Raw genomic sequence first — 26,432 nt, 5'->3', positions numbered from 1 at the left:
GCGTAACCGGAAACGTCCTCCTCGACCAGGCCCAGGGGATCGATTTCTGCATTTTTATACCCAGGGGCTTCTTCCAGTGAGCAGCATATGTCGAAGTTGAAACTTTTCTCCGATTACAGTGCTCTGCACACAGTAAGCACTCAATACGTGCGATTGAATGAGTGAATAATTAAGAACTCCATCGCCCACAATCCTTGGAACCAGGGCAAAGTCAGGCCCTCGAACATTCCTGGTAGTTACGTTTCCTATATCGGAGTAGTGGACCTAACTGTTCTGGACGGATGCCAATAGATTATAAACTCCTAGAGGCCAGGGAATGCCTGATTTGCTTCTATTGTACTGTCCCAACCATTTCGTACAGTCCTTTGTGCACGAGACCGTCTCAACGAATATCACTGATTGACTGAAGAGGCGGCCAATAGATACCATCGATGGATTGAGTCGGGACCCCAGTTACGCCCTCGACCTTCAGAAGCATCTGCAAGATCTCCTGTGGTGATAGAACCCCCTTGCTGAAATGGGAGCTGCCCTCTGATCTCACAGGTTGGGAATATTTCCACGTCTGTCTTCCCTGTGAGAGAGGAAGCTCCTTGTGGGCGGGCATCGTGGCTTGTGCTTCTGTTGCATTTTTCCAAGCACTTAGTACTGTGTACTGCACTCAGACGATGCTCAGTAAAGACCATCACAACCACCCCTATGACTTCTACAATTAGTCCAGAACCCTGTGGTTCCTTGGTCCAGGCTTACGGTACAGCCTGACCCAGCTCAAGCCAACCCCTACAAGGGCCCACAGAGCCAGACGGGAGCCTCCAATAGTCTAGGTTTGTCCTGAGGACCCCCTTAAAGTGCACCATGTGCCTGCTGGAAAATGAAACCCCAGAAGCCGAGGGGACAAGAGCAGAGAGTGACCCCGACGCTTACACGGGATTCTTCAGTCTCCGCACCGCAGCCCCCCTGTCCGAAACCCCCAAAATGGCGGGAGCTGCCGGAGGGCCGGAGGGACCCGCTCAAAGTCTGCCCTGAGGTTCGGGCCACATTGCCACGGCCCTTGAGACAGGCCACTCTTGGGGTAGCCGGTCATAATCAGAGCAGGGGGAAGGAAGTCGCTCGTAGAGGAAGCCGAGATTAGGCTGGGCTGGAGCCGAGCCCAGTCCATTTATTGGCCATCTCCGCCTCCCCTAAGAGACGGGCCCCGTTCGCTGTCTCTGGCACCGAGAATCCCCGTGAAAGTCTGGCAGATTAATCACGCCGGATTCTGGGTTCCTCTTTCTCCCTTCTCCCCCAGCCGGGGTTATCGCATTTCACGCGACCCACGGCTCCAACCCAATCACAGCATCCGGCTCCTCGACGCATACCGTTCATGCTATCTGTTGATTCTCCGCGCAATTAAGCTGCGATTTCATCTCACTGCCTCGGCAGTGGACTTGACCGCAGGCTTTGGAGCAGTCCGTCTTGGAGCCGTAAGGGTCGAGGAGGTAAGACGGCAGCACCCCCAAGAGGAGAGCTGTGGAAATCCCCTATCATAAAATCGGGGGGCAAGAGGTGAGGCTGTGGGAGAAGAACCGGCCGGGGGACTTGCCGAGCACCTACTGGCTTTAATGCACTATACTGAGCGCTGGGGAAAGCACAACAGAAAGCATGTTCCCTGACCACCGGGACATTACCCTCTCCCGAGGAGAGGGATTTAAAAACGGGGGGTCAGTAAGAAGAACAAGAATTAGAAAGGGAGTAGGTTGGCTCTACCAGGGTGAAAAATCAAAACAAATAGTAACAAAAAATTAAATGCATTATACTGAGCATTTGGGAAAGCACAACAGAAAGCAAGTCCCCTGACCAACGGGACATTGTCCTCTCCCGAGGAGAGGGATTTAAAAAGGGGAGGGCTTAAAAAGGGGGGGGTCAGTAAGAAGGACAAGAATTAGAAAGGGAGTAGGTTGCTCTACCAGGGTGAAAAATCAAAACAAATAGTAATAAAGAATCGAGTGTACAATGGAAGAGTCCTACAGTATAAGCAGAAGTGCTGAGGATGGGGATAAACAAATCCACAAGTTTCGAGGGAGGGTTGCTGGTGTTAAACTGGGTCTTGTAGTTGGGTGGAAGGGAAAACGGTCATTCCGATATGATTATCTTGATTTACCCCAGTGTCTGGCACAGTGCACGGCACCCAGTCAGCACTGAACGTACACCATTCTACTACTATTAGTGCTCCCTCCTAGTTAGACTGTGAACCCCATATGGGACGGGGACTGTGTCCAACCTGATTACCTTGTCTCCGCCCCAGCACTTACAACAGTGCTTCGCGCACAGTAAACGCTTAACAGATACCATAATGATAATTATAATAAGAATTACTCTCCCCACCTTAAAAGCCTTAGTGAAGACACATCTCCTCCAAGAGGCCTTTCCTCTTTTCCTCTTCTCCCACTCCCTTCTGCATCACTCTGACTCGCTCCCTTTATTCATCGCCCCCTCCCAGCCCCACAGTACTTTATATACATATCTGCAATTTATTTATATTAATGTCTGTCCCTCTAGACTGTAAGCTTGTTCTGGGCGGGGAATGTGTCTGTTTATTGTCATACTGTATTCGCCCAAGCAGTTAGTACAGTACTCTGCACACAGTAAGGGCTCAATAAATGCGAATGAATGAATAAATTAATTAATAACTAATAGAGAGCAGCCCAGGGATAGCTATAGTGTTCCCTGACACCCTTTCTCTGGGCAGCTGCCCGGTTAGACACTGAACGCAGTTACCCCCACGGAGCCGGCTCTGGGAGAGGATGAAGCCATCACAGCAGGGAGTCCGGTCACAGGCCCGGCGGCAGAAGAGGTGGACGTCGGTCAGGTTGGCCCCCGCAGCCGAGAAGCCCGCCGAGCTGTAGAGTCCCGAGAGGGTGTTCCGGAAACTCGTCATCTCAAAGGTTTTGCGTCCCGTGGTGGTGAATTCCTGGCCTGGGTCGTGAGAAGGTCGGAGGGGGAGGGGGAGGAAGGGGAACAGGAGGAGGAAGAGGAGGAGGAAGGATACCCAGGAGGGGGAAGAGAAAGAAGAGAAGGAGAAAGAAGATACAGAGCAGAGGGAGGGAAAAGTGTAATGAGGAGGAAGAGGAAGAGAAGAAATCCGAGAAGGGAGGGGAAAGATGGTAACAAACGAGAGGAGGCAGATGGAGGGAAGGAGATGGAAAGGAGAGGGAGGATGAGAAGAAAGTGAAGGGGGAAAGAGGGAGAGAAGAGGGAGGCTCAAAATGGTGTACGGCTATCAACAAGCAGAGTCTAGGAACACCTAGAAAGCTCCTGGATCTGCCATAAATCTGAATAACTGAGGTCAAGTTTCTGTGCCTCCATCTTCCTATCTGTAAGATGGGGGGGGGGGGGGGTAATTCCCTCCCTTGGAGAGGCCTGGAAAGCCCATTCAACACATCAATTCCCTCTGAGAAAGATGACACCAGCCCTTCACTTCATTTTTTTCCTTTTCCTTTTCTGTTCCCTATGACAGAGTTCCCTATGGAAACAGTGCAGGCACCTGCACTCTCCTCGCTCCACCGACACAACTCGGGTCTCTGAGACCTCAGGCTCAGCCAGCTGCCTTCCGGCCCGCTGCCCTGTGTTTCCCGGTAGAGGGACACAGAGGGGATAGTGGTGAGCTCAGGCCGGGACGCAGAGGGCCGCACCACGGGAAGTTGGATTCAGTTGGGCTGGAGACCTGGGCTCTCCATTTCCACCCCAGAGCTTCATAGTCGCTGAGGTACTCCCCCCAGCCCACACACGGGGACCCTGAGGCTTCTTTAATGCTAACGTTCTCACTGGACCTCAATCTCGCTTATTTCTCCACCACTGCCCTCTCGCCCACGTCCCGCCTCTGGCCTGGAACATCCTCCCTCATATCTGACAGACAGTTACTCTCCCCCATTTCTTAGCCTTACTGAAGGCACAGCTCCTCCAAGAGGTCTTCCCCGACTAAGCCCTCTTTTCTTTTTTTTCAACTCCCTTCTGCATCTCCCTGACTTGCTCCCTTTATTCATTCACCCCCTCCCTCCCAGCCCCACAGCACTTATGTACGGATCTGTAATTTATTTATTTATGTTAACGTTTGTCTCCACCCCTAGACCGTAAGCTCACTGTGGGCAGGAAATGTGTCCGTTACATTGTACCCTCCCAAACGCTTAGTGCAGTGCTCCGCACACAGTAAGGGCTCAATAAATACAATTGACTGACTGAAGCTCTGGATGTTGCAGGGGCCCTTGGGACCCTGCAGGGACTTGTATCTCATTCTCAAATGGGGAGGGGGGTCCTCGCTTCCCTCTCCCGGCTCATCCCACCCCTTGGCCCACTGCTCCAAAAGGTAGGGTTGGCCGGGGGACTCAGAGCGAATGAGGTTAAAAAAATAGGGCTTCCAAGAACGGAAATGCAGAGATGCTGGAGCGACGCTCCCTCAACCGACCCATCCCTCTTATGCAAAGACAGAGCCCAGAAACACCCGCCTCTTCTGTCCTGACAGCTAGGATGGAGCCGAGATGAAGAGGTTTGCTTGAGAAGGGCCTCAGTCAGATCTTTGGAAGACCAAGGCTGAGGAGGGGGCCATTAAGAACAGCAAGCCTGGGTCATCCCAGATGGTTGAGAGCGACCCTCGTTAGAGTAGGGAGACTCCTCCCCCGGGCCTCTGCTTCGACAGGAAAACTACGCCCAGGGCAGCAGAGGGCATTCCCACTGATGCTCTGATGGACACCCCTCAAGGGTCAGGAGGAGGTCGGCCAGAAAGCCCACAAGGATCTGCCTCCCCATCACCCCTCAGCTCACTTGAAAGTGTCCCTTTTTGCTTCTCAGGACCGGGCCAGGGCAAGAAACCGCGAGGCCTGGGAGAGGACTGATTTGGGAGGGGAAACACGAAGCTGTTCAAAGAACATACCTTTTTTCAGGTACACGGTCACAGCCTCCCTATCACTGCTACTCACTCGGAGCCGGCAGCTCAGACGCCCAAAGCTGGTGATGGCAGAGTTTCCCAGGATATTTTGCTCCTGGGGGGTGAAAGGAATGATGTGCTTGTTCCCGAGGCTTGAACCCAGATGGCCCCTACTCTATAGTTGAGTCCCACAAATGGCACACTTTTATTTACACTTAAACTTCAATTACATATTTATCAGAACAGTGGGTTACTGGTTTAGCTGTTCTGAGCTGATGTGCTTGTACTGCTTCCTGTTTTCTCCTTGTTCTCCTCCCTCCTTTCACCATCTGTAAATAATCTGTCTTCCTCATTAGGTTGTAAACTTCCCGAGGACAGGAGACATGGGTTTTGCTTCTGTTGGACCAATTACTTAACCAATCAGTGGTACTTCTTGAGCCTTCACGGTGTGCGAAACACTGCACTAAGTACTTGGTAGAGTATAATAAACTTGGTAGACTCAATCCTTGCCTTCAAGGAGCATCCAGTCTAGTGACATCTTCTCAAGTGCTTAGTACAGTGCCTAGCACTCAGTAGGTACTCAATAAATACCGCCCGACTGACTGAAGGACTAGCTATGCCCGCGGAGCAATTTCAAAGCCGTCTGATTTCCTTACTCAGCCTAATGTCTACTGACTCCAAGGGTCACCAGTCAAGTGCTACTGTGGTCCGAAACCAGATGCATCTGGGGCCCTGACCAACCTGCTCGGTGGCCAGGCAATCGAAGTTGTCATCGGAACTAGCGTAGAGATCGCAGCGGACCTGGGAGTGCTCGGGTACCAAGGCCACGAATCCGCAAGTCTCATCAGCTGCACAGTCTGAAAAGACACCAACAACATCTAGTTGGCCATTCTCCTTACACAGCTGAGGCCCAGCCCACGATAAATTCGACCCGCTGTACTTCACTAAGCTTGGAGAGAGAGGTCAAGGGCAATCCCTCCTCTAAGGCAGAGAAGGGGTGGGGAGCCCTTCCGGAGGTGAACATGTCAAGCGTGAGCTGAGGTCTCCCGTCCCATCCCCTCAGCGCTGTACTCGTCCGCTCAACTGTATATATCTTCATCACCCTGTTTATTTTGTTTAATGAGATGTACATCACCCTGATTCTATTTATTTGCTATTGTTCTAATGAGATGTTCTTCCCCTTGACTCTATTTATTGCCATTCTCGTCTGTCCGTCTCCCCCGATTAGACCGTGCGCCCGTCAAGGGGCAGGGACTGTCTCTATCTGTTGCCGATTTGTACATTCCAAGCGCTTAGTACAGTGCTCTGCACATAAATACTATTGAATGAATGAATGAATGAGGTCTGTCCAAGGTCCCCCCAGTCTCGGGGTCCATGGCGGAGAGGAAGGGTGGCAGGAAAACCTTTCCCCAGCCCCAGGAGGAGGCTGGCGGAAGGCCTCCTCGAGTCCCTGAGGATTCCCTAACTCCCGGAAATGCCCTGATGATGTTTGGAGAAGATTGAGTGCTGCTGGCAACATCCAGGAAGAATCCTAAGACCCGGGACCTTTACAGCTGAGTTTTACAGCAGAAACATCTCCTCAAATCGGCATGGCGTCACCTCTGTGAGAGGCGAGGGCTCAGCAGGGCAGAGGCAGGAGCAGACTTGGCCAGAAAGGTAGCCCAGAAGGCTTTCTATGCAGCGGGCGCCCTCCATCAGTGTGGGGGCGGTCCCTCCCACGCCAGCCCCACGTCACCCTCTGTTACAGCCGGCCCGTGGTTGACCTCTGCTCCTGCGGTTAAGTCGCCGTGGCCCCACACCGACAGGGACCGTCAGCTTCAGACCCCGGTGTTGGGTGTAATCCAGCCCTCTTGAGATCCTTCAGCCAGCCCGCCCTGGGGTGGGGGGTGACTCCAGGGTCCTCGGGCTCACGGTATCGACACAAACCCTGAGTCTCACCCCGGGGAGGGCCCCCACCGGGTCTGTCCCCACGTCATCCCGAACAGACTCCAACCCCGCAGGAGCCAGGGGGCCCAGCCCAGCTGCTCCCATGCCGGGCAGCTCAGCCGGAAGCCACCCAGTGGTCCCCTCACCACATCCCCGAAAACATTCAGCTATTTATGAGACTGCCTTGATGGCTTCCTTGAAAAGCTAACCATCCGGCTAGGGCAGCTGGGATACAGACCACAACCAGCCTCCCACCCACCAGACTGCGTTTCCACTCGGCCCCGGGTCCGCTCAGGCACTCGGGTTCACCGGACGGCAGGGCGGCCTCGTGGAAAGAGCTCCGGTCCGGGAAGCGGGAGAACCTCCCTCCTGCCCTAGTCTCTGCTCCCCCGGTGGCCTGCTGCATCACCTTGGGCAAGTCACTTGACCTCTCTGGGCCTCCGTTTCCTCATCTGTATCATGGGGGTAAAATCCCTGCTCTCCCTCGAACCCTCTACGGAACAGGGACTGTGCCCAGGCTGATTCTCTTGTATCTAGCACAGCACTATGCCCAGTGCTTGGCATGTAGGAAGTGCTGAATAAATACCACAATTAATGAACTGGGGAACACTTCTTCCTTCACGATCTCCCTCTGGCCCCTTTACGGCAGAACTTCCTTTACCTGTTATGCACTGAATCAGTGGGGATTCCACAGTGAGGGTCTGAGAGCGGAGAACCACTGCATCTTCTGAGCCGATGATCAATTTGGACCCTGGGACGCTCTCAAATTTCCGCAGCACTGAAAGCAAGGAAGCACCGTTTAACTTGAGAAGAGGATGGGTACGCAACGGGAGTTTTATAGCTGCAAGGAATCTTTCACGATTATTTTAAAATTGCTCATCAGTTTGGAAATCAGTGGAGCAGTTGCACAGAGAGTAAGGGCGTTATTAGAATGCTAAAGGACGATGGGAAAGAGGTTGGTTTTGAGTCTTCCAAGTATTGATATTTGGCATCTCCCCAGGAACGTGCGAATAGCGATGAAAGCAGCTCTAGCCCTTCACCATAACATGCTCGGGCCTGGGAGTCAGAAGGAGGGACCTGGGTTCTAATCCCAGCTCCACCACTTGTCTGCTGTTTGACCTCGGGCAAATTACGTAACTTCTCTGTGCCTTCGTTAGCTCATCTGTAAAATGGAGATTAAGAATGTGAGCGCCATGTAGGACATGGACTGTGCCCAACCTGATATCTTTGGAACTATTCCAGTGCTTAGAACAGTGCTCGGCACACAGAAGGCACTTAACAAATGCCATAAAAAAAGAGTTTCTCAACATGAAACACCAATTTATGGCCTGGATTCTGTTGCTATCCTTATTGTTAAGCCCCGCTGTGGTCCAGCAGAAACAGTACAGGTCTGGGCAACTGGAGACCTGGGTTCTAGTCCCGGCTCTGCCCACAGGCAGCTGAAAAACAGGCGGTTCATGTGGGCAGGGAAGACCACAGCTGTTACCGAGGCAACCGCCTTCCGGATCATGGCACCAGGGCCCAGCATCGGACGCGTTGGTCTGTCGTCCCTTTGGCCATCCTTCGCAAACACTGCGTCCCCGCCCGCCTACTAGTTCGCTGCCTTCTGGGCCTCAAAGGGGACATGAACGGGCAGGGACAAAAGACTACAGAGAGAGACACTACCCGAATCACTAGCACTAAAACCAATTCCTCTCCGCAAGGTCTCGGTCCTGAAGTCTCAGGGCTGAGACTCCCACTGGGGGACTCCATCACTTAGAAGAGATGCATATTATTGCAGTCCATTACTGCCAGGCAGCCAGAGGGCCAGAACTGAAAGGGAAAACGGATAATTGCTGCCACAGCCGGGCAGTTGGCGGGAACTCTAAAGGAACGTGGCGGGAGCCAACTACGCGGCCGGCCAACCCCACTGCACGGTTCCCTCTGCCGTGAGCAGCAAAAAGCTTCTCAGATCCTCTTACGGGACAAGAAGCATGAGGATGCGGAGGGTGGAGGGGGAGGAGGGAGGGCAGAAGAGGGTGGAAGAGGACGGAAGAGGGAGGAGGGAAGAGAGAGGGGAGAAGGGACGGGAGTGAGCGGAGAGAGGAAAGGGAGGAGGGAAGAGGGCCAAAGTATCTCTGGTCCCAGAGCCCGAGACTTCTACCCAGTGAAAGGATCCCCCTGCAATTTGACTGGCTTTTGGGCTAGAATCAGCCCATCTTACAGGTCCTGCAGCCCCCTACTAATATCTTCACACACAAGTGCCATAAGACTCAGGCAGCTGGGGATGTGGGCAGAGGGTACGTGGGGTACGGCGGCGGGAGAGACCCCCGGGCCACCCCCGCCGCCACCCTGCGAACGGCATCATGGATTAGCAGATGGGGAAGGGGAGCCGGGGAGGGGAACCGAATTAGGAAGGCTTTCAGGGCTGACTCGGGGTGAGACGTGGCCGAGAGAAGCAGATTTGAGCCATAAAGCGGGTATTCAGGAGTTTCTACCCCTGGACTTCAAGAGAGCTGTAAACAGGCCAGGATCTTCTGCTTGACCAACCTGACAGAGTTGCCTGACGTAAGCTTAGATTTACCAAGGAACCCAGCCACAGGCGCCTACTCCCCGGGGGGTTGAGATGGACAGCCGTGTGGGGCTGGACTCCAGCCTTGCCTGCCTCGGTTGTCCGACCGGACCCGGGTGTTTTCAGCCAGGGACGGAAAGGTCCAAAATGGTGGCTTTCAGTCCTGTTCACTCTTGGGAGGCCGCCTTTCCCAAACCCCCATTCTGTTTATATTCTCCACTTTTTCCAACCAACCCTCCGAATGAAAAGATGTTACCCGTATGCCCTGGCACCCTGGCAACTCAGAATCCATCGGCTAAGGGGGCTGGGCGCCCGGCGGATGTCAGGGAGGGAGGACAGGGTCAAGGCTGTTGCCGTGGGTCCTTTAAGAGTTGGCTACATCAGAAGCCAGTGTCCAGGCCCCTCCCACAGCCACATAACAGGGGAAACGGTCTTCCCACAAACTTCCTCAACTCTGTTTTACCCGTCTCCCTTCTGAGGGGCTCCATCCCAGGATCCCAGTTAAACCATGGCAGTGGCGGTTGGTTGGGAGGGCGGGGTGGTGGGGGGAGCCCATACCTAGGCATTGAGCTTCTGTCAGCACATCCCGTGTCACTGTCCAGTCCAGCGTCCTGCCCAGACGGTCCACGCAGAAGGACCCCGTCCGTCCGGTCTGTTCTTGCCGAGGGCTGTATTGGCCATCTTCGTCACACTGGAAGCCCTGTTGGTTCTTCTGACAATCGGTGACACCTGGGGGGCGGGGGGAGGGTGGATAAAACGGGTAGTGGGAGCCTCTCGCTCTCCCCACGCCCTCAGTTCTGGAGACCCGTGGGCACTCAGTACAGTTCTCTACACACAGGAGGTGCTCACTATATGTCAGTCATTCGTATTTATTGAGCACTTGCTCTGGGCGGAGTACCGTACTATCTCACCGTGGGGCAGAAAATGTGCCTGTTTATTGTCGTATTGTATTCTCCCGAGCGCTTAGTACAGTGCTCCGCACACCGTACGTGGTCGATAAATATGATTGCCTGGCTGTATTAAGCACTCGGAAGAGTACGGTACAACAATACAATTGACACGTTCACTGCCCACAACGAGCTTACGGCCCACGTGGGACAACCCGATTACCCTGTATCTACCCCAGCGCTTAGAACAGTGCTCTGCACATAGTAAGCGCTTAACAAATACCGACATTATTATTAGTGGGGGAGACGGCCATTTATACAAATAAATTAAATTACAGATACGGAAATAAGTGTTGTGGAGCTGGGAAGGGGAAAGAATAAAGGGAGCGAGTCGAGGTGATGCAGAAGGGAGAAGAGTGAAGGAGGGCTTAGTCAGGGAAGGCCTCTTGGAAGCAGCATGGCTCAGTGGAAAGAGCACGGGCTTTGGAGTCAGAGGTCATGGGTTCGAATCCCAGCTCTGCCACTTGTCGGCTGTGTGACTGTGGGCGAGTCACTTCACTTCTCTGGGCCTCAGTTACCTCATCTGTAAAATGGGGATTAAGACTGCGAACCCCACGTGGGACAACCTGATTCCCCTGTGTCTACCCCAGCGCTTAGAACAGTGCTCTGCACATAGTAAGTGCTTAACAAATACCAACATCATCATTATTATTATTAGGAGATGGGCCTGCAATAAGGCTTTGAAGGAGGGGAGAGTAACTGTCTGTCGGATATGACGACGACGGTATTTAAGCACTTACTATGTGCCAAGCACTGTTCTAGGTGCTGGGGTAGATACAGAGTCATCGGGTTGTCCTATGTGGGGCGCACAGTCTTAATCCCCATTTTACAGAGGAGGGAACTGAGGCGCAGAGAAGTTAAGTGACTTGCCCGAGGTCCCACAGCAGACAAGCGGCAGAGTCGGGTTTAGAACCCATGACCTCTGACTCCCAAGCCCGGGCTCTTTCCACTAAGCCACGGATTTGAAGACACGAGAGTGAATGGCGAGGTTTCCGGGGATTGGCGAAGCCTTGGAAGTCGCTCCCAGAACTTACAGTGAGTTCTCCTGAAAGCTCCCACCGAAACGGTCGTTTTGCCGACGGGACACCGGACGCAGGCGCTGCTGCCTGCCTGCTCTTGGTAAAATCCTGTCGGACAGGGAATGCATTCTTCCTCCCGAGAATAGCTTCCTGTAGGACAAACAACTGCAAGGGGAAACAGCAATTAGGATGGCTTTTGAAGCCCAAGGAAACCAAGAGGCAGCTGGGGACGTGGACCGCGATCTTTTCTCAGGCCCTGGCGCTGCACGTGACCACATCGCGTCCCCTCTGGGCCTCAGGGCACCACTGAACCCTGACTGCCTGGAAATGGATCCTTCAGTCTAACCCAAATCCCTCCTACTATTATTCGTGGTATTGGTTAATGGCATCTGTTAGGCACTTAGTGCTGATAATAATACCTAGGATTTATTGCGTGCTTTTATTGCCAAAGCACTTTACAGTAGTTATTTTTATTTACTCCCACAACACTCCTAGGAGGTAACCTTCAGATATTATCCCCATTTTACAGCTGGGGAAACTGAGGCTCGGGGAGCCCATCCAGGAGACAGGTGGCAGATCCGGGACCGGAACCAGGACCGCAGCTCTCCGGCTACGCCTCACTGCGCTTCTGGGCACTGGTCATGGGCTAACGTATGAACCCGTCCGCTTCTCCTTTTATCTTCTCTCTTTTTTAAATGGTATTTGTTAAGTGCTTACTATACTAAGCCTGCGGTAGATTCGAGATAATCAGGTTGGACAAAGTTCCTTTTCCACACAGGGCTTACAGTCTTAGTTCCTGTTTTAAAGATGAGGGAACCGAGGCCCAGAGAAGTTAAGTGACTTGCCCGAGCTCACATAGCAGATAAGAGGTAGAGATAGGATTAGAAACTAGGTCTTCTGACTCTTAGGTCCATGCTTTTTCCACTCACGCTGCTGCTATTGATAAATTACTTCAGTGTCGGTCTCCCCGGATAGACTGGAAGTCTCTAACAGCTCCATTATTCGTTTCCAAGTCCTGAGACGCTGAGTACATCTATTTGTATCTACCCCAGCGCTTAGAACGGTGCTTGACACACGGTAAGTGCTTAACAGATAATAATAATAATAATAATAATGTTGGTATTTGTTAAGCGCTTACTATGTGCCGAGCACTGTTCTAAGCGCTGGGGTAGACCTAGGGGAATCAGGTCATCCCACGTGGGGCTCACAGTCTTAATCCCCATTTTACAGATGAGGGAACTGAGGCACAGAGAAGTTAAGCGACTTGCCCACAGTCACACAGCCGACAAGTGGCAGAGCTGGGATTCGAACTCATGAGCCCTGACTCCAAAGCCCGTGCTCTTTCCACTGAGCCACGCTGCTTCTCGAGCAACAGATGCCATTATTATTAGAGAGTACTGATTAATTGATAATCAATCAACCTTCCCCATGATTCTGAACCCATATTGCCTTTCTCCTAGTCCCTATTATCCCCCTTGGCAGGGACGGTTTTGTGTTTTCATGGAATTCGCACGGGCGGTTGTCGGGAAGGCAGAAAGGAGAATGGGAAACCCTCAGCTCTGTGCTAAGTTCAGAGGGTCAGTGCTCTACCGTATAGGCCTAAGGATTCGTTACAGTGCTCCGTTCATAGGAGACAATAAATACTATCGATTGATTGGAAAGAAAAGGTATTGTTACTGGGAGAATATCTACCAGAGGGTTATCATTATTATTAATCATCATAATAATGTTTCTTCTGGATTGTCAAGTCTTGCTCAATTTGGAAAAGCCCGTTTAGCCAGAGGAGCAGCACGGCCTAGTGGAAAGGGCACGGGCCTGGGAGTAGAAGGCCTGGGTTCTAATGTCGCTCCTCCACGGGCCTACTCTATGAACTTTAGAGAATCACTTACCTTCTCTGGGTCTCCGTTACCTCATCTGTGAAATGGGAATTCAATACCTGTTCTCCTTCCTACTTAGACTGTGAGTCTTATGTGGGAAAGGGAACTGTGTCTGACCTCATTAACTTGTATCTTCTCCTGCACTTAAAAAACAGTGCTTTTGTTTTATGCTATTTGTTAAATGCTAACTCTGTGCCAGGCTCTGTACTAAGCACAAAGCTTGACACGTAGCAAGCGCTTAACAGATACTACAATTCTAGAATTTTTTTTGACCTGGGCGAACCGGCTTGGGCGGAGATGTTTTGGAGGGATGGACCCGCTTGGTTCTGGAGATGTTTTGGAGAGGCAGACCCGCTTGGTTTTGGAGATGTTTGAATGTGGCGGGGCACGGAGGGGAAAGCGGAGGACCTGCTTGGTTCTGGAGGTGTTTTTTGGGGCGGGGATCTTCTTCTTCTGGGGATGTTTTTTGGTTTCGGAATGTCTTTTCTGCCTTTGCGATTTCTCTGTCCAACGCCCTCCCCACTGACACCGGCCACAGAGGACAAGAGCGAAAGCCGATGTACCACAACCCGGGGGCTCCAGGCCGGTCTGGTCAGAAGCCGAGGTCCTCACGAAGCCCCTCCGGCAGCCCAGCTGCACACTCGGGGCAGTGTCCAGGCCCCCGCCGCTTCGGGGGAAGCGCACGATGGTGTCTGCTGGGAATGACTTGGAATCCAGGAGGAGGAGGAAGTTTCCGCTCTCAATCAGGGCCACGAAACGCCCCATGAAGTTCTGGCCAAGAAGAGCGTTTTCTGCAAGAAAATTCCAGGAAAAGGACTTACCCCTCTTGCCACCGGTCAGAGACTCCTGAGAAGCAGGAGCCCGATCCTGCCTCCACATCTAGGGCCCAAAAGCCTTTCCCAGGAGCACGTTCAGAGAGAGGATCTCACCTCCCAGAGGAGTCGAGGGATCGTAAGCCCCATGAGGGCAGGGATCACGTCAGCCAACTCTACTGGACTTTCTCAAGCACTGAGTACCTGCTCTGCACAGAGCAGGAACTCAATAAACAGGTCACAGTCCTGAGGACCCATCTGGGCACGGGAGGTGTCACTGGAGACACAGGCCAACGGCCATTTGGCCGGAGCCACTGTGGGTTGGCATATGGAGGACCAGTCTGAGTTGTGGTCACCTCTGGAACAAGGAACTAGGTTTAAAGCAGAATGGGGCCATACCTCTTCCTGGATTGTGAGATTGAACCTCTGATCAGTACTGGGTTAATTTCCCATTTCTGGAGAACTCAGCTAGCAATGCAACTCTGCCGATGGTTCCTCCTTTCCTCCTTCCTCCCTCAGTGTCCACAAGCACCCGCCACCGACCCGAGAAAATAATAATAATAATAATAATGATGATGTTGGTATTTGTTAAGCGCTTACTAAGTGCAGAGCACTGTTCTAAGCGCTGGGGTAGAAACAGGGGAATCAGGTTGTCCCACGAGAGGCTCACAGTTAATCCCCATTTTACAGATGAGGGAACTGAGGCCCAGAGAAGTGAAGTGACTTGCCCACAGTCACCCAGCTGACGAGTGGCAGAGCCGGGATTCGAACCCATGACCTCTGACTCCCAAGCCCAGGCTTTATCCACTGAGCCACACTGCTTTGAGGCCCCACGGTAAGAGCACTGGTCTGGGAGCCAGGAGATCCAGGTTCTAATCCCAGCTCCACCGGGTGACCCTGGCCAAGTCACTTACCCTCTCTGGGCCTGTTTCCTCATCTGTAAAATAGAGATTCCTTCCCCTCCGACACCTAGATCGTGAACGCCACGCCAGAGAGGCTTGGGGTCTGATCTGATTCTCTTGTAGCTTCCCCGGCGCTTAACGCAGGACTCGGCACCTCATAAGCGCTTACTCGACACCGGAGTCATCGAGCGTGAAAAGCCTACTTCCGTCGGACGGACTTCCCACAGAACCAAGCCGGAAGAGTCCCCCGCGGACGCCACGCACCGATGTCACGCAGATCGGGAAGGGAGGCTGCTGGGATGGAGGCCAGAGGGGCCACCCAGGTGAGGTTGACGCCCAAGCGCTCCGCGGTCAGACACTCCACCCGCACCGTGGACTCATCGCAGACAGGAAATGACACTGGACTCCTCAGACCTTCCACCTGAAACGAGACCAAGTATTGAACATCCAGGAGCTTCGCTCCTTTACCCTTGCCAGACTTGGGTCTCAGACTTTGATGATGACGTTGGTATATGTTCTGTGCTTACCGTGTGCCAGAACACTGTACTAAGCCCTGGGTTGGATACAAACACATCGAGTTGGACACAGTCCCTGTCCCAGATGGGGCTCACGGTCTCAACCCCCATTTTACAGATGAGGTAACTGAGGCAGAGAGAAGTGAAGTGACTTGCCCAAGGTCACATGGCAAATGACAAAGCTGGGATTCAAACCCGTGACCCTCTGACTCCCAGGCCTGTGCTCTAACTAGGCCGCGCTGCCTCTCCATTTTGCCACTGACTGGTGCCCTGACGTCATTTTTTAGCTGAGAATACACAGGGTAGTATATAGCCCAGCGCTTAGTACAGTGCCTGCCACACAGTAAGCACCTAACAAATACCATAAAAAACAATGGTATTTATTGAGGGCTTCCTGTGTGCAGAGCAGTGTACTAAGTCCTTGTGAGCTCTTTTAGGGATGCGCATTTCTGTACTAATTGCTTAGTAATCATATTACTAATAATAATGTTGGTATTTGTTAAGCGCTTACTATGTGCCGAGCACCGTTCTAAGCGCTAGGGTAGACACAGGGGAATCAGGTCGTCCCACGTGGGGCTCACGGTCTTAATCCCCATTTGACAGATGAGGTGACCGAGGCACCGAGAAGTGAAGTGACTCGCCCACAGTCACACCGCTGACGAGTGGCAGAGCCGGGAATCGAACCCATGACCTCTGACTCCAAAGCCCGGGCTCTTTCCACTGAGCCACGCTGCTTCTCAGTAGAGTGCTCTGTCCATAGTAAGGGCTCAATAAATACCCTTGACAGATTGATGCAGCTGTACATGTAAATATTCATTCTGCTCTCTCATCCTGGCATATTTACTCAACCAACCACCTTTGAGATCCTCGTTCTTCCTGTTGCTCCCCACTGGCTGGACATCATTCTCTCTGTCTGTCTTCCCCATTAAACTGGAATCTCCTTGAAGATGGAGAAAATGTATTTCGCTTCTGTTTACTCTCCCAAGCGCTTAGCACAGCATGATGCCCTCAGCAGGTGCTCAATAAATGCCATCATTACTTCCACCGTCACTTTGGCGAGACACACGGTAAAACCCGATGCTGGAGAACGGAATAATGACTAAGGGTCCCTGTGGCATATGACAGCCTCTGGGAGAAGCAGCGTGGCTCAGTGGAAAGAGCCCGGGCTTGGGAGTCAGAGGTCATGGGTTCGAATCCCCGATCTGCCACTTGTCAACTGCGTGACTGTGGGCAAGTCTCTTCACTTCTCTGTGCCGCAGTGACCTCATCTGTCAAATGGGGATTAACTCACGTGGGACAACCCCATCACCCTGTATCTACCCCGGCGCTTAGAACAGTGCTCTGCAAATAGTATAAGCGCTTAGCAAATACCAACATTATTATTATTATGCTACCCTACTGGGTTCCCACGCAGTAGACACTGGTAAGTGTTTTTGCCCCTAACTTGATTCCCCCAGTTTAGGAGTTGGCAAGCTTCTCATGACGGCCTCGGCCAACCGCATCATGGTTTTCGTTTCTGGGGTTACGATGTGTCTCCCGCCCTCTCAGTGATTGCACTCCCTCGACTATCCCTCAGCACATAGACATCTACACGGGAAAACCACTAAATTCCAAAGATGCCTGTAGCTGTAAAGGCCCCTGCAGGAGGGCAGACAGTGAGTCAATAGCTAAAGGGAGGCCTCCCCCCTCCAGGGCCCCATCGCTAATCTGACGTTAAAGACAGACGCTTCATGTTTCTGGGTCTCTCTGCCTGGAGCCTTTTCGATGCTTTGGTGTGGGAGAGGAATCGCCGTGTGTTTTTGATCATGCTTTTGTTGGTTTTATACATGAAAGGCCATTTAAAGTCAGAGCATCTTCTTAGCTTGGTGCTGACAAAAGTGGTTTATGATTTCACACGCGGATCCCGGGGCCAGGAGAAGCTTCACTGAATTGGGAAGCCATTTTGTGATCCAACAGAAAAGGCAATATTGGCGGCTTGTTGCTCCACTGGGGGCAGGAATCTTGCCTATCTATCAAGCAATCGATGGTATATATTGAGCGCTTACTTCGTGCAGAGCACTCTACTAAGTGCTTGAGAAAGTACAATGCGGCACAATTGGTAGACACATTCCCTGCCCACAATGAGCTTACAGTTAGAGGGGGAGTCTACTAATTCTGTTACACTCTTCCATGTGCTTAGTGCAATGTTCTGCACTCAGGAATGTACGGGATAGATCTCACCGGCAGACTGTTGGATTGTTTGACTGTGATGAAATCTCGATATGCTTTGCCAAAATAAATTTGGAAAATCCAGAGAGCCAGTAATTTTTCTTTTTAACCGGTATTTGTTAAGCACTTACAATGTGCTAGGCACCGTACTAAGCCCTGAGGTAGATACAAGGTAATCAGGTTGGACACAGTCCATGTCCCACGTGGGGCTCACAGTCTTAATCCCCATTTTACAAATGAGGTAACTGAAGCCAGAGAAGTGAATCGATTTGTCAGAGGTCACATAACAGACAAGTGGTGGAACTGGGATTGAACCTGGGTCCTTCTGACTTCCAGGCCCGTGCTCCATCCACTAGGCCATGCCGCTTCTGCTCGCCTGATGAAGATCTGCCTCGCTTTTCCCTTTGAAAAATCCGGAGAACGCTATTCACAGAGCAGCTGGGGAACCCCAGAATCGACGGTTCCGACCGTCTCTTTCCCTGTCCTCCGCTCCCCGGTCTGGATCCCCGTCCTAGCCCCGGCCACAGGAATACCTGAACGCGGCAGAAGTCCCTAGCCTTCAACGCGTCCTCCGTGAAGATCCGGAAGGCCCGGAGCAGGCCGGAGTAGTCAGCGCTGCACATCTTCTCTGGGGGGAGTAGCAACTGCACCTGAGCCTGGACTTGGATGGTCTGCACCAGCTGCAGCTCTAGATACACAGACAGAAACGCCTCACCGTCGGCTTCAGAACACTCCATCACCTTGCCCCCACCAAAACCTCACCTCTCTAGTCTCCCACTCCGACCCAGCCCGCACACTTAGCTCTTCTCACGCCAACCTACTCTCTGCGCCAGATCTCGTCCAGCTCGCTGCCGACCTCTGGCCCACGCCCTGCCTCTGGCCTAGACCGCCCTCCCTTTTCGTATCTGGTGGACGATCACTCTCCCCACCTTCGAAGCCTTACTGAAGGCACATCTCCTCCAAGAGGCTTTCCTTGACTAAGTTCCTCTTTACTCCCACTCGTTCATTCAATAGTATTTAATGAGCGCTTACTATGTGCAGAGCACTGTACTAGGCGCTCGGAATGGACAATTCGTCAACAGATAGGGACACTCCCTGCCCACTGATGGGCTCACAGTCCGATCGCTTCTCCACTCGGATTCGCTCCCTTCATTCACCCTTCCCTCAGCCCCATGGCACGTGTGAACATATCTATAATTTTATTTATTTATATTAATGTCTGCCTCCCCCTCAGACTGTAAACTGGTCGTGGGCAGGGAACGGGTCTACCGACTCTCTTGTATCGGACTCTCCCAAGCATTCAGTACAGTGAGCCGCACAAAGTAAGCCCCGCGATCGATCGATCGACTGAGCGGCGGGCAGCGGTCAACACCTCGGAGCGCACCGGGGCTTCTGGAGCAAAATAGAATCTTTCCCCTAGAAGCCGGCACCAACACGATTCCCTCCCATCTTACTCTGGCACGCCTGGGGCAGCGGAGGTGCAGAAAGCCACTGCTCCGTCCCCGGGTCGCAGGTGAAGTCGGTGCCGGTCACGGCCCTGCGGTAGCCCTGGAAGCACATCAGGCGGCACCGCTGGACTTCCTGGCCTGGGTCGGCCATCGCCTCACAGACCACCGCTCCGCCGGCCACTTCTGAGGCGTCGAAAGGCAGCGGGCACAGAGGACCTAGCGGAGGATCCGAAACGGATGGCGTCGGACACTTGCCGGGATCCCGCGTCGGTTCGGCGCTCGCCGACAGGCCCTCGGCCCCCTCCGCCAGGCACTCACGGTGGCACGACGGTCGGCTTCCGGCCACCCGGGTCCCAGGCAGTTCCTGTCCACTCTCCCCAACGCACCAGCAGCTCTCCTGATCCCGGTCGCACTGGACAGCCAGGGGTTCCCCTGAACCCTCCTCGCACGTGGGGCTGTCCGTGGTGCCTGGCTCTCCGGCGGCCAGCGGGGGCTGGAGCCGGGAGCAGGGACTTGGGCCTGCAAAAGACCATCCCCCCACCCCGTCTCAGATAGGGTGGGCACCCGTGCCAGAGCTGGACTTCAGCCTCACCTTGCCTGGTTCTCTGACCTCCCCCACGGTTAGCCCTCCCCAAGAGGAACTCCTGGTTGTCTGTCCGTGAAGCCTGAAGAAGTTACTTCTACACCTCTAACCAATGGGGGGGGGGGGGGGGGCGTTTCGGGGTATTGGGAATTAAGGAGAGGTGGGAAGCATGGAAGGCTGCCTCAAGGAAAGGGCCAGGAGGAGGAAGTCAGACTCGTTTTGGGCAGGGAATGTGTCTGCTGATTCTTTATTGTACTCTCCCAAGAGCTTAGTACAATGCTCTGCACAGAGTAAGAGCTCAGTAATTACCACTGATCGACTGACTGATCGATCCATAAGAGTGAGAAGGGTGGGGCTCACTGCCCCCTCCATCATAGAACCCCCCCTCCCCCCGCAAAGAACTGGGATTAAGCTCCCTCTAGACTGTAAACTCGTTGATTTTTATATTGTACTCTCCCAAGCACTTAATACAGTATTTTGCACCTAGTAAGTACTCAATAAATATGATTGACTGAATGAATGAATACACTAAAGATCCACAGTCCACGGCTGACTGTCTCTCGAACAGCGAGCTTTGCCTCAGCCTCCCGCTCATTTCTATCTGGCACTGGGGCGGTCCAATCCTCGCCCTGCGCCTGGAGGTCATGGGGGCACTTACAGCGGAGGCTGCCGTTTGAACTCCCGCTGTCGGCCAGCACGGCCTCCCCCGTGGCCGGATCCAAGCACCAGGCCCCCGAGTCTGATCTCTGGAGTCTGGCGTAGTCTCCCGTCTACAACGAAACAATGACTTCATCGCCGCGGCCCCACCTCTGTCTCAGAGACTTTCCCGGCCAGAGAACGGAGCCCAAACTCACAGCCCGCAGGAAAATCAAAATGACAGTGGCGCTCTTTAAGTGTTCACCACGTGCCAAGCGCTCTCCTGGGACAGATGCAAAATCAGGTGAGGTCATCATCTAAAAGGGAGGAAAAGGCTGGCGTGTCCCTCCACATTCTACAGAAGAGGAACCAGAGACCCAGAGAAGCTGACAGACTTGTCCACACTCACACTGCACACGGCAGAATGGGATATGAATCCGGGTCTCCTGGTCCCCAACTCAAATGCTTCTAGGTCGTGCCGCTTAAGAAACCTTTAAGAGTGTCCGTCAACCATCCCTGATCCCCTTCCCCTATTTAAAAGTGTCCATTGACCCAGAGAACTCAGATTACCAGCTCATGAGGAATCCTGATTGGTCTTGAGGTTGGTCTATTTGCCAGGGCCTAGCCCCGGGGAGCTGGGGGGGGGGACCTCTGCCCCCTCAGGCAGCCAGAGCCCTGGGGAGGGTCTGAGGGTCTTCAGAGAGGCAGAGGGCTGGGCAACGTGGGCCTTTTCCAGGGGACCGACCGGAGAAGTGCCTAGATGAGTTTCCCCGGCTGCACACCCCCTTCAGACAACCCAAGTGGGACCAGATGGGACAGTTGAGGCTTCCCCACCTTCGGGGCTGACTCTGAGGGGATCCCACCCTCCCACCTCCTAAGCTTGTCCTACCTGTCACCTCCCCTATGCCTCAAGTCCCCTCAAGACCCCTCCAAGATCTAGCCGGGTCCAGGCGACAACATCAGTCCCGTGAGCGGGGCTGTTTTCCGTGTTGGCTGGGGGCTGGACGGGGGACAACCATACCCGGGGTCTCCGCCCAGGCCACCCGGAAGAGCCCCGAGTCCAGCGGCTCCCCCATTTGTGCCCGTGGGAGCATTTGGTTTCACAGATGTATTTTCTTAATATTTTGACCTGAATGATTCCTTTAGCTGCTCCTGGTGTGTTTCACACCCGCCTCAGCTATCGGGTATATAATAGCTGTAATAATAACCGTGCCATTCGTTAGGCTCTTATTACGTGCCAGGCACTGTACTAAGCGCTGGGGTGGGTGCAAGCTAATCCGGTCGGACACGGTCCCCCGTCCCACATGGGGCTCACAATCTGAATCCCCATTTTACAGCTAAGGGAACTGAGGCACAGAGCAGTGACATGACCTGTCCGAGAGGACACGGCAGACAGGTGGCAGAGCCAGTATTAGAAGCCAGGTCCATGTGACTCCCAGGTCCATGCTGCTCCTTCCTGATTACAGGGTCAATTTCTTGAGGGCAAAGAATAAATGTCCTGCCACCGACGTACGCTCCCAAATGCTTAGCACATTGCCTAGCGCTCAGGAGACGCTTGATAAACCTCACTGATTGAATAACAGACTGGCGGACGGCTGGAAATCAGCCAGGCCGAACTTTACCTGCAGGCAGGTTGGGGTGAACAAGGATTCCGGGGTTGCCTTGACCTCAACGGCGCTCTGTTTCCAGCTAGAAAGCAGCGCGTTGGTGCGAGATGCCTGGCATGGAGTCGGGCCTGGAGGACAGGGAAACACGGTCTCTCGGTCAGTCAATCAGTCTATGATATTTACTGAACGCTTACTGTGTACAGAGCACTGTACTAAGAGCTTGGGAGAGGACAATGCGCTTAACAGACCCATTCCTTGTCCACGAAATCCCTCCTTGCTCACACCCCTATGTCCGCCCCCAAACCCTCAACTGCTTGCACTCACACTCATTCTGATACCCATCTGTTCGCTCCCATGTGTTCACTTTCTCCCCGACACACCCTGTGGGCTCGTCCCCCCGCCCCACCCCTACCCACGTTCCCGTGCACTCACATCCATGTTTTCCCCCCATTGCGCCCACTCCCCAAGCAGGACAGCGGGGAAGAGCCTCAGCTACCCCTTCGGTGACCGAACTCCCCTTCCAGCCACCCTCTAATCATCCTGGGGCCCGTCTCCCCTCTCCCCCTTAACAGACTCTATTCCCCCTCTTCCAGGGAAGCCGGAACCCATGACAGCCACCATCTGCACGGACCGACCAGCCGCGTCCGTCCCCTTTCGGCTCCGATTGGACTCTTGCCCTTCACTGAGCAGAGTTTCCCCACTTTCCTCCCCGCCCTACTCGCGGGCCCATCTCCCCGGATCTCCCTGTCGCCACCGGGCAGCCCTGCACCCGCCGCCGCCCTGCCCCCCCAAAACACACACACCGGAACGACTCCGCGTGGGCCCGACGTCAGGGATGCCCCCCGGCCGAGCGCAGTCACTTACACTGAGGGAGTGGAGCGTTGCGCGTGGCCAGAGAGTCTGTGACGTAATGTCCGCGCCTGTCCACGCACCAGCAGTGTCCTGTGCAAGAAGCGAAACCGTCACATCTTTGGGGAGTCCAACTGGAGGTCCCCATCCTCCCTCGACCCGGCCGAGACCCTTCCCCTCCGCTCCCTCTTTGCCCATCTCCCTGGGATCACGGGAACGACCTGAACATCTCCTCTACCTCCCCCTCGCCTCACCTCTTGAGGCCAAACTAAGAAATAGGATGGGCAGAGGAAAACCTTTCCTTATTTTGGTGACTTATTAAGGTCCGTCACGGACCACCCCTCAACCTCGGAATTTACGTTCCCTGCGGTCAAGGGATGTGGGTTTCGCTTCTTGCAGAACTCTCCCAAGCACCAAAGCCGCCGTCTCACAGGGTCAGTCCTAAATCTGTCAGACTCAGCAGTGGGTAAAAACAAACCTGGAGAGACAACGACGAATGGGGGGGTGGGGGGCTAGTTTTGAGGGAAATGGCCCAAGCCCAGTCGTACCGTAGTCCTGAGAGGTTGGATGGCCAGCTCGGGCCGGCCTTTGCCCCCAGCATTCTCCCAGGTGTTCTTACCTGGTTGGGGGGTGGGGACGGAATCCCAAGAGATTGAGTCCTGGTGGTCAATCCGTGGGTTCTTTTTTTTTTTTTTTTATGAAATTTCTTAAGCGCTTACAATATACCAGGCACTGTACCAAGCGCTGGGGTAGACACAAGCTGATCGGGTTGGACACAGGACCTGCCCCACACAGGGCTCACAGTCTTAATCCGCATTTTACAGATGAGGTAACCGAGGCCCAGAGAAGTGACTTGCCCGAGGTGACACGACAGACGAGTGGCAGCGCCAGGCCCGTTCTCTACCCACTATTCCATGCTGCTTCTCAACTTGCACAGGCCAAGGGCCTAGTACAGCGTGCTGTGCTCACAGTAGGCGCGCCGTAAATACCACTGAGTAACTGATGTACTTGCACCTGGGCCCCGGCCGACTTTGGACTACCGTTCTCCGGCCCGGGGAACCCATAAGGGAAAATACCTTTGAAGTGCGAAACTTCCTCCGACCCCCTTTCCTCAGCCAACAAGCAACTCAACCCCCCAGGCCCCAGAATGAACGTGCTCCCCCTCTCACCCGTTGTCCCATGGCACTGCAGCGGCTCCCAGTTTCCCAGGCCATCGCACTGAGGCACGTACGACCGGAAGGTCAAGCCGGCTCCTTCTCCCGCCGACCCTCCTGAGGCCGGGGATGCCCTCCGGAAGAATTCCAAAGCTGGACAAGGAACGGGGAGAGGCATCAGGGCCTTCCTCGGGGCAGCCGCGGCCATTTCAATTTCCACTACGTGAGAGCGGAAGCTCCTCGTGGGTGAGGAGAGGGTGTCTCGCTTCCGCCGTACCCTCACAAACGTTAAGTAAGTACAGTGCTTTGTGGGTGCTTGGTAAATATCAGCATTTGGAACCCTGCTCCTAAGATGCTGAGCCCCTTATTTAAAAAAAAAAATGATATTTGTTAAGCAGTGACTACTTGTCAAGCACCGCTCTAAGCGTCGGGGTACATACCGATTAATGAGATGGGATACAATCCCTGTCTCGGTCTAAGTAGGAGGGAGAGCAGGTATTGAATCCCAAATGTGCAGATGAGGAAACTGAAGCACAGAGAAGTTAAGTGACTTGCTCCAGGTGACCCGGCAGGAAAGTGGCAGAGCTGGAATTAGAACCCAGGTCCTCTGGCTCCCAGGCCCATGCTTTACCCACTAGGCCACGCTGCTTCCCACATCGCTAATCTCCATGCGCCACCACCCCTCCATCTCCCTGAGCACCGTGAAGATGGCATCACGGGCTCGACCTAGGTCAAGACCCGGGGATCCCCGAGGAGGTGGAGTCAAGTGAGACTGAGGGTAAAGCGAAGATGACGGACACGCGCGCACACACGCACGGAGAGAGAACCGCAGCAGAGCCATCGATCCTCCCCCGGCGTCACGCCAGCCCAAGCCCAGGAGAGCCGCGCGAGAGGACAGGAGGCGGAACTGCGGGATTCCCCACGCCCAGAGGGGTCTGGCAGAGGCCCAGATCCTCCCCAACCTACTCGACCGCACAGCCAGGGCCAGGGCGGACTTGCTACCGATCCGGAGGGCATAGGCGAGTCGCGTCTCGGGAGGGCCGGGACCAAGAGGGGAGAGGTCGTCGCTGGTCGGGCGGATTCCGTGGGCCGGGAGGAAGCTCTCCCCGAGTGGGGAATGGGAGAAGTTGGAGGCCAGGATGCCGTCTTCTGCTTCGGCCAGGAACTCCAGGACCCGCCGCCTTGCCTCTTCGCATGCCCCGGGGCCTGGGGGGAGCCAGGATTCGGGGCCGCTTAGGGGGAGGGGGAGCCGGTGACATCTGGGGGCCGAGGGGACGAGCAAAGCCTAGGACATGGGGATCTCTCTTCCCCCCGCAGCTGTCACGGAGGCATCTGGGAGACCGAACGCTCCTTGACCAGCTCACGGTGAGCCCCCGTACAGCCCTCTGTGGGCGCCCAGGACGGGAAGGAAGGGAGGAAAGGGAAGGACCGGGGAGGGAGGGACTTGGGCACCCCGGCACAGAGCCGGGGACCACGTACTCACACGCGGGGAGCTCGTTCCCCTGGGTCCGTGTCCCGGCCAGCTCCTCCCCGTCCTCAGACACGCACCAGCAGCTGCGCGGTTCCACGGCGGCCGGCGGAGAGCCGAAGTCGGAGTAGGGCCCGGGGTAGCGGCGGAGCTGGCCCGTCAGCAGCTGCCAGAACGGGAAGGGCTCCAGCCAGACGCCGGCCGCCCCGCGGCCCTCCGGGACCCCGGGAGGCACGTCCCGGAAGGACGCGTAGCCGGCCAGCCCGGGGAAGACGCCCTGCCGGCCTTCCTCGAACAGGCGCCGGACGAACGGCCGGAAGCCGGCGGAGGCCGTGGCCCCGTAGTCCCGGAGCTCCCGGATCAGCTGCGCGGCGGGGGCCGAGGTCGGGGTCGGGCCCCTGGGGCTCAGTGCCACCCAGCGCCGATACCACTCCAGGGCGGGCGCGGGGGGCCCGCTGCACTGCACCCGGCTCCAGCGCCCGTCGGCCCGGCACTGGGGGACGTAGAGGCCGGAGAGCGAAGACGGCGGGTCGGACTCGGACAGTAGGGACCGCGCCGTCCGCAGGAGGGCCTGCCCGGCGGACAGTTGGCAGGAGCTGGGGCCTGTGGGGAAGGAGGAGAGGGGATGCACGGCACGCCCGCGGGCCTTCTCCCTGCCCTCGACATGCGTGTGGGTGCCCGCGGGCAGGCGCGCGTGCGCCCACGGGTCCACGCCGTCCTCGCACACGGGGAATTCTTCGGCACGGCCAGGGACGGGGCGACGGTGTTGGCGGCACAAGGATGGGAAACCGCAACCGATTGCCGGAAAGAGCACGGGCCTGGGAGTCGGAGGGCCCGAGTTCTAATCCCCACCCTGCCAGCGGCTTGCCGTGTGACCTTGGGCAAGTCGCTTAACTTCTCCGGACCTCGGTTCTCCCGTTCTCCCTCCTACCTAGTCCGTGAGCCCCATACGGGACGGGGACTGTGTCCAACCTAATTGACCTCTCTACTCCGGTGCTTAGAACGGTGTTCGACGCACGGGAAAGCACCTAAC

General features: G+C 54.8%; 1 protein-coding gene across 1 annotated transcript in view; it reads right to left on the bottom strand.

Moving 5' to 3' along the window:
• The window catches only part of TG (thyroglobulin), a 141,215-nt gene that overhangs the window by 98,283 nt on the left and 16,500 nt on the right, over nucleotides 1-26,432 (bottom strand). Inside the window, exons 10-26 of the mRNA XM_039911929.1 lie at nucleotides 25,415-26,134; nucleotides 24,898-25,137; nucleotides 23,947-24,084; nucleotides 22,793-22,870; nucleotides 21,944-22,056; nucleotides 20,344-20,455; nucleotides 19,421-19,621; nucleotides 19,109-19,318; nucleotides 18,188-18,342; nucleotides 15,196-15,352; nucleotides 13,538-14,008; nucleotides 11,356-11,505; nucleotides 9,933-10,103; nucleotides 7,485-7,601; nucleotides 5,639-5,754; nucleotides 4,904-5,012; nucleotides 2,755-2,952 (exon numbers count right to left, since the gene is read on the bottom strand). Coding sequence (XP_039767863.1) covers nucleotides 2,755-2,952; nucleotides 4,904-5,012; nucleotides 5,639-5,754; nucleotides 7,485-7,601; nucleotides 9,933-10,103; nucleotides 11,356-11,505; nucleotides 13,538-14,008; nucleotides 15,196-15,352; nucleotides 18,188-18,342; nucleotides 19,109-19,318; nucleotides 19,421-19,621; nucleotides 20,344-20,455; nucleotides 21,944-22,056; nucleotides 22,793-22,870; nucleotides 23,947-24,084; nucleotides 24,898-25,137; nucleotides 25,415-26,134 — 3,456 coding nt within the window. The remainder of the gene's footprint in view (nucleotides 1-2,754; nucleotides 2,953-4,903; nucleotides 5,013-5,638; nucleotides 5,755-7,484; nucleotides 7,602-9,932; nucleotides 10,104-11,355; nucleotides 11,506-13,537; nucleotides 14,009-15,195; nucleotides 15,353-18,187; nucleotides 18,343-19,108; nucleotides 19,319-19,420; nucleotides 19,622-20,343; nucleotides 20,456-21,943; nucleotides 22,057-22,792; nucleotides 22,871-23,946; nucleotides 24,085-24,897; nucleotides 25,138-25,414; nucleotides 26,135-26,432) is intronic.

This window comes from Ornithorhynchus anatinus, chromosome 4 (assembly GCF_004115215.2).
Source record: "Ornithorhynchus anatinus isolate Pmale09 chromosome 4, mOrnAna1.pri.v4, whole genome shotgun sequence".
Taxonomy (NCBI): Eukaryota; Metazoa; Chordata; class Mammalia; order Monotremata; family Ornithorhynchidae; genus Ornithorhynchus; species Ornithorhynchus anatinus.
Note: the sequence above shows the minus strand (reverse complement) of the source record. Positions and strands in the feature narration are given on the sequence as shown.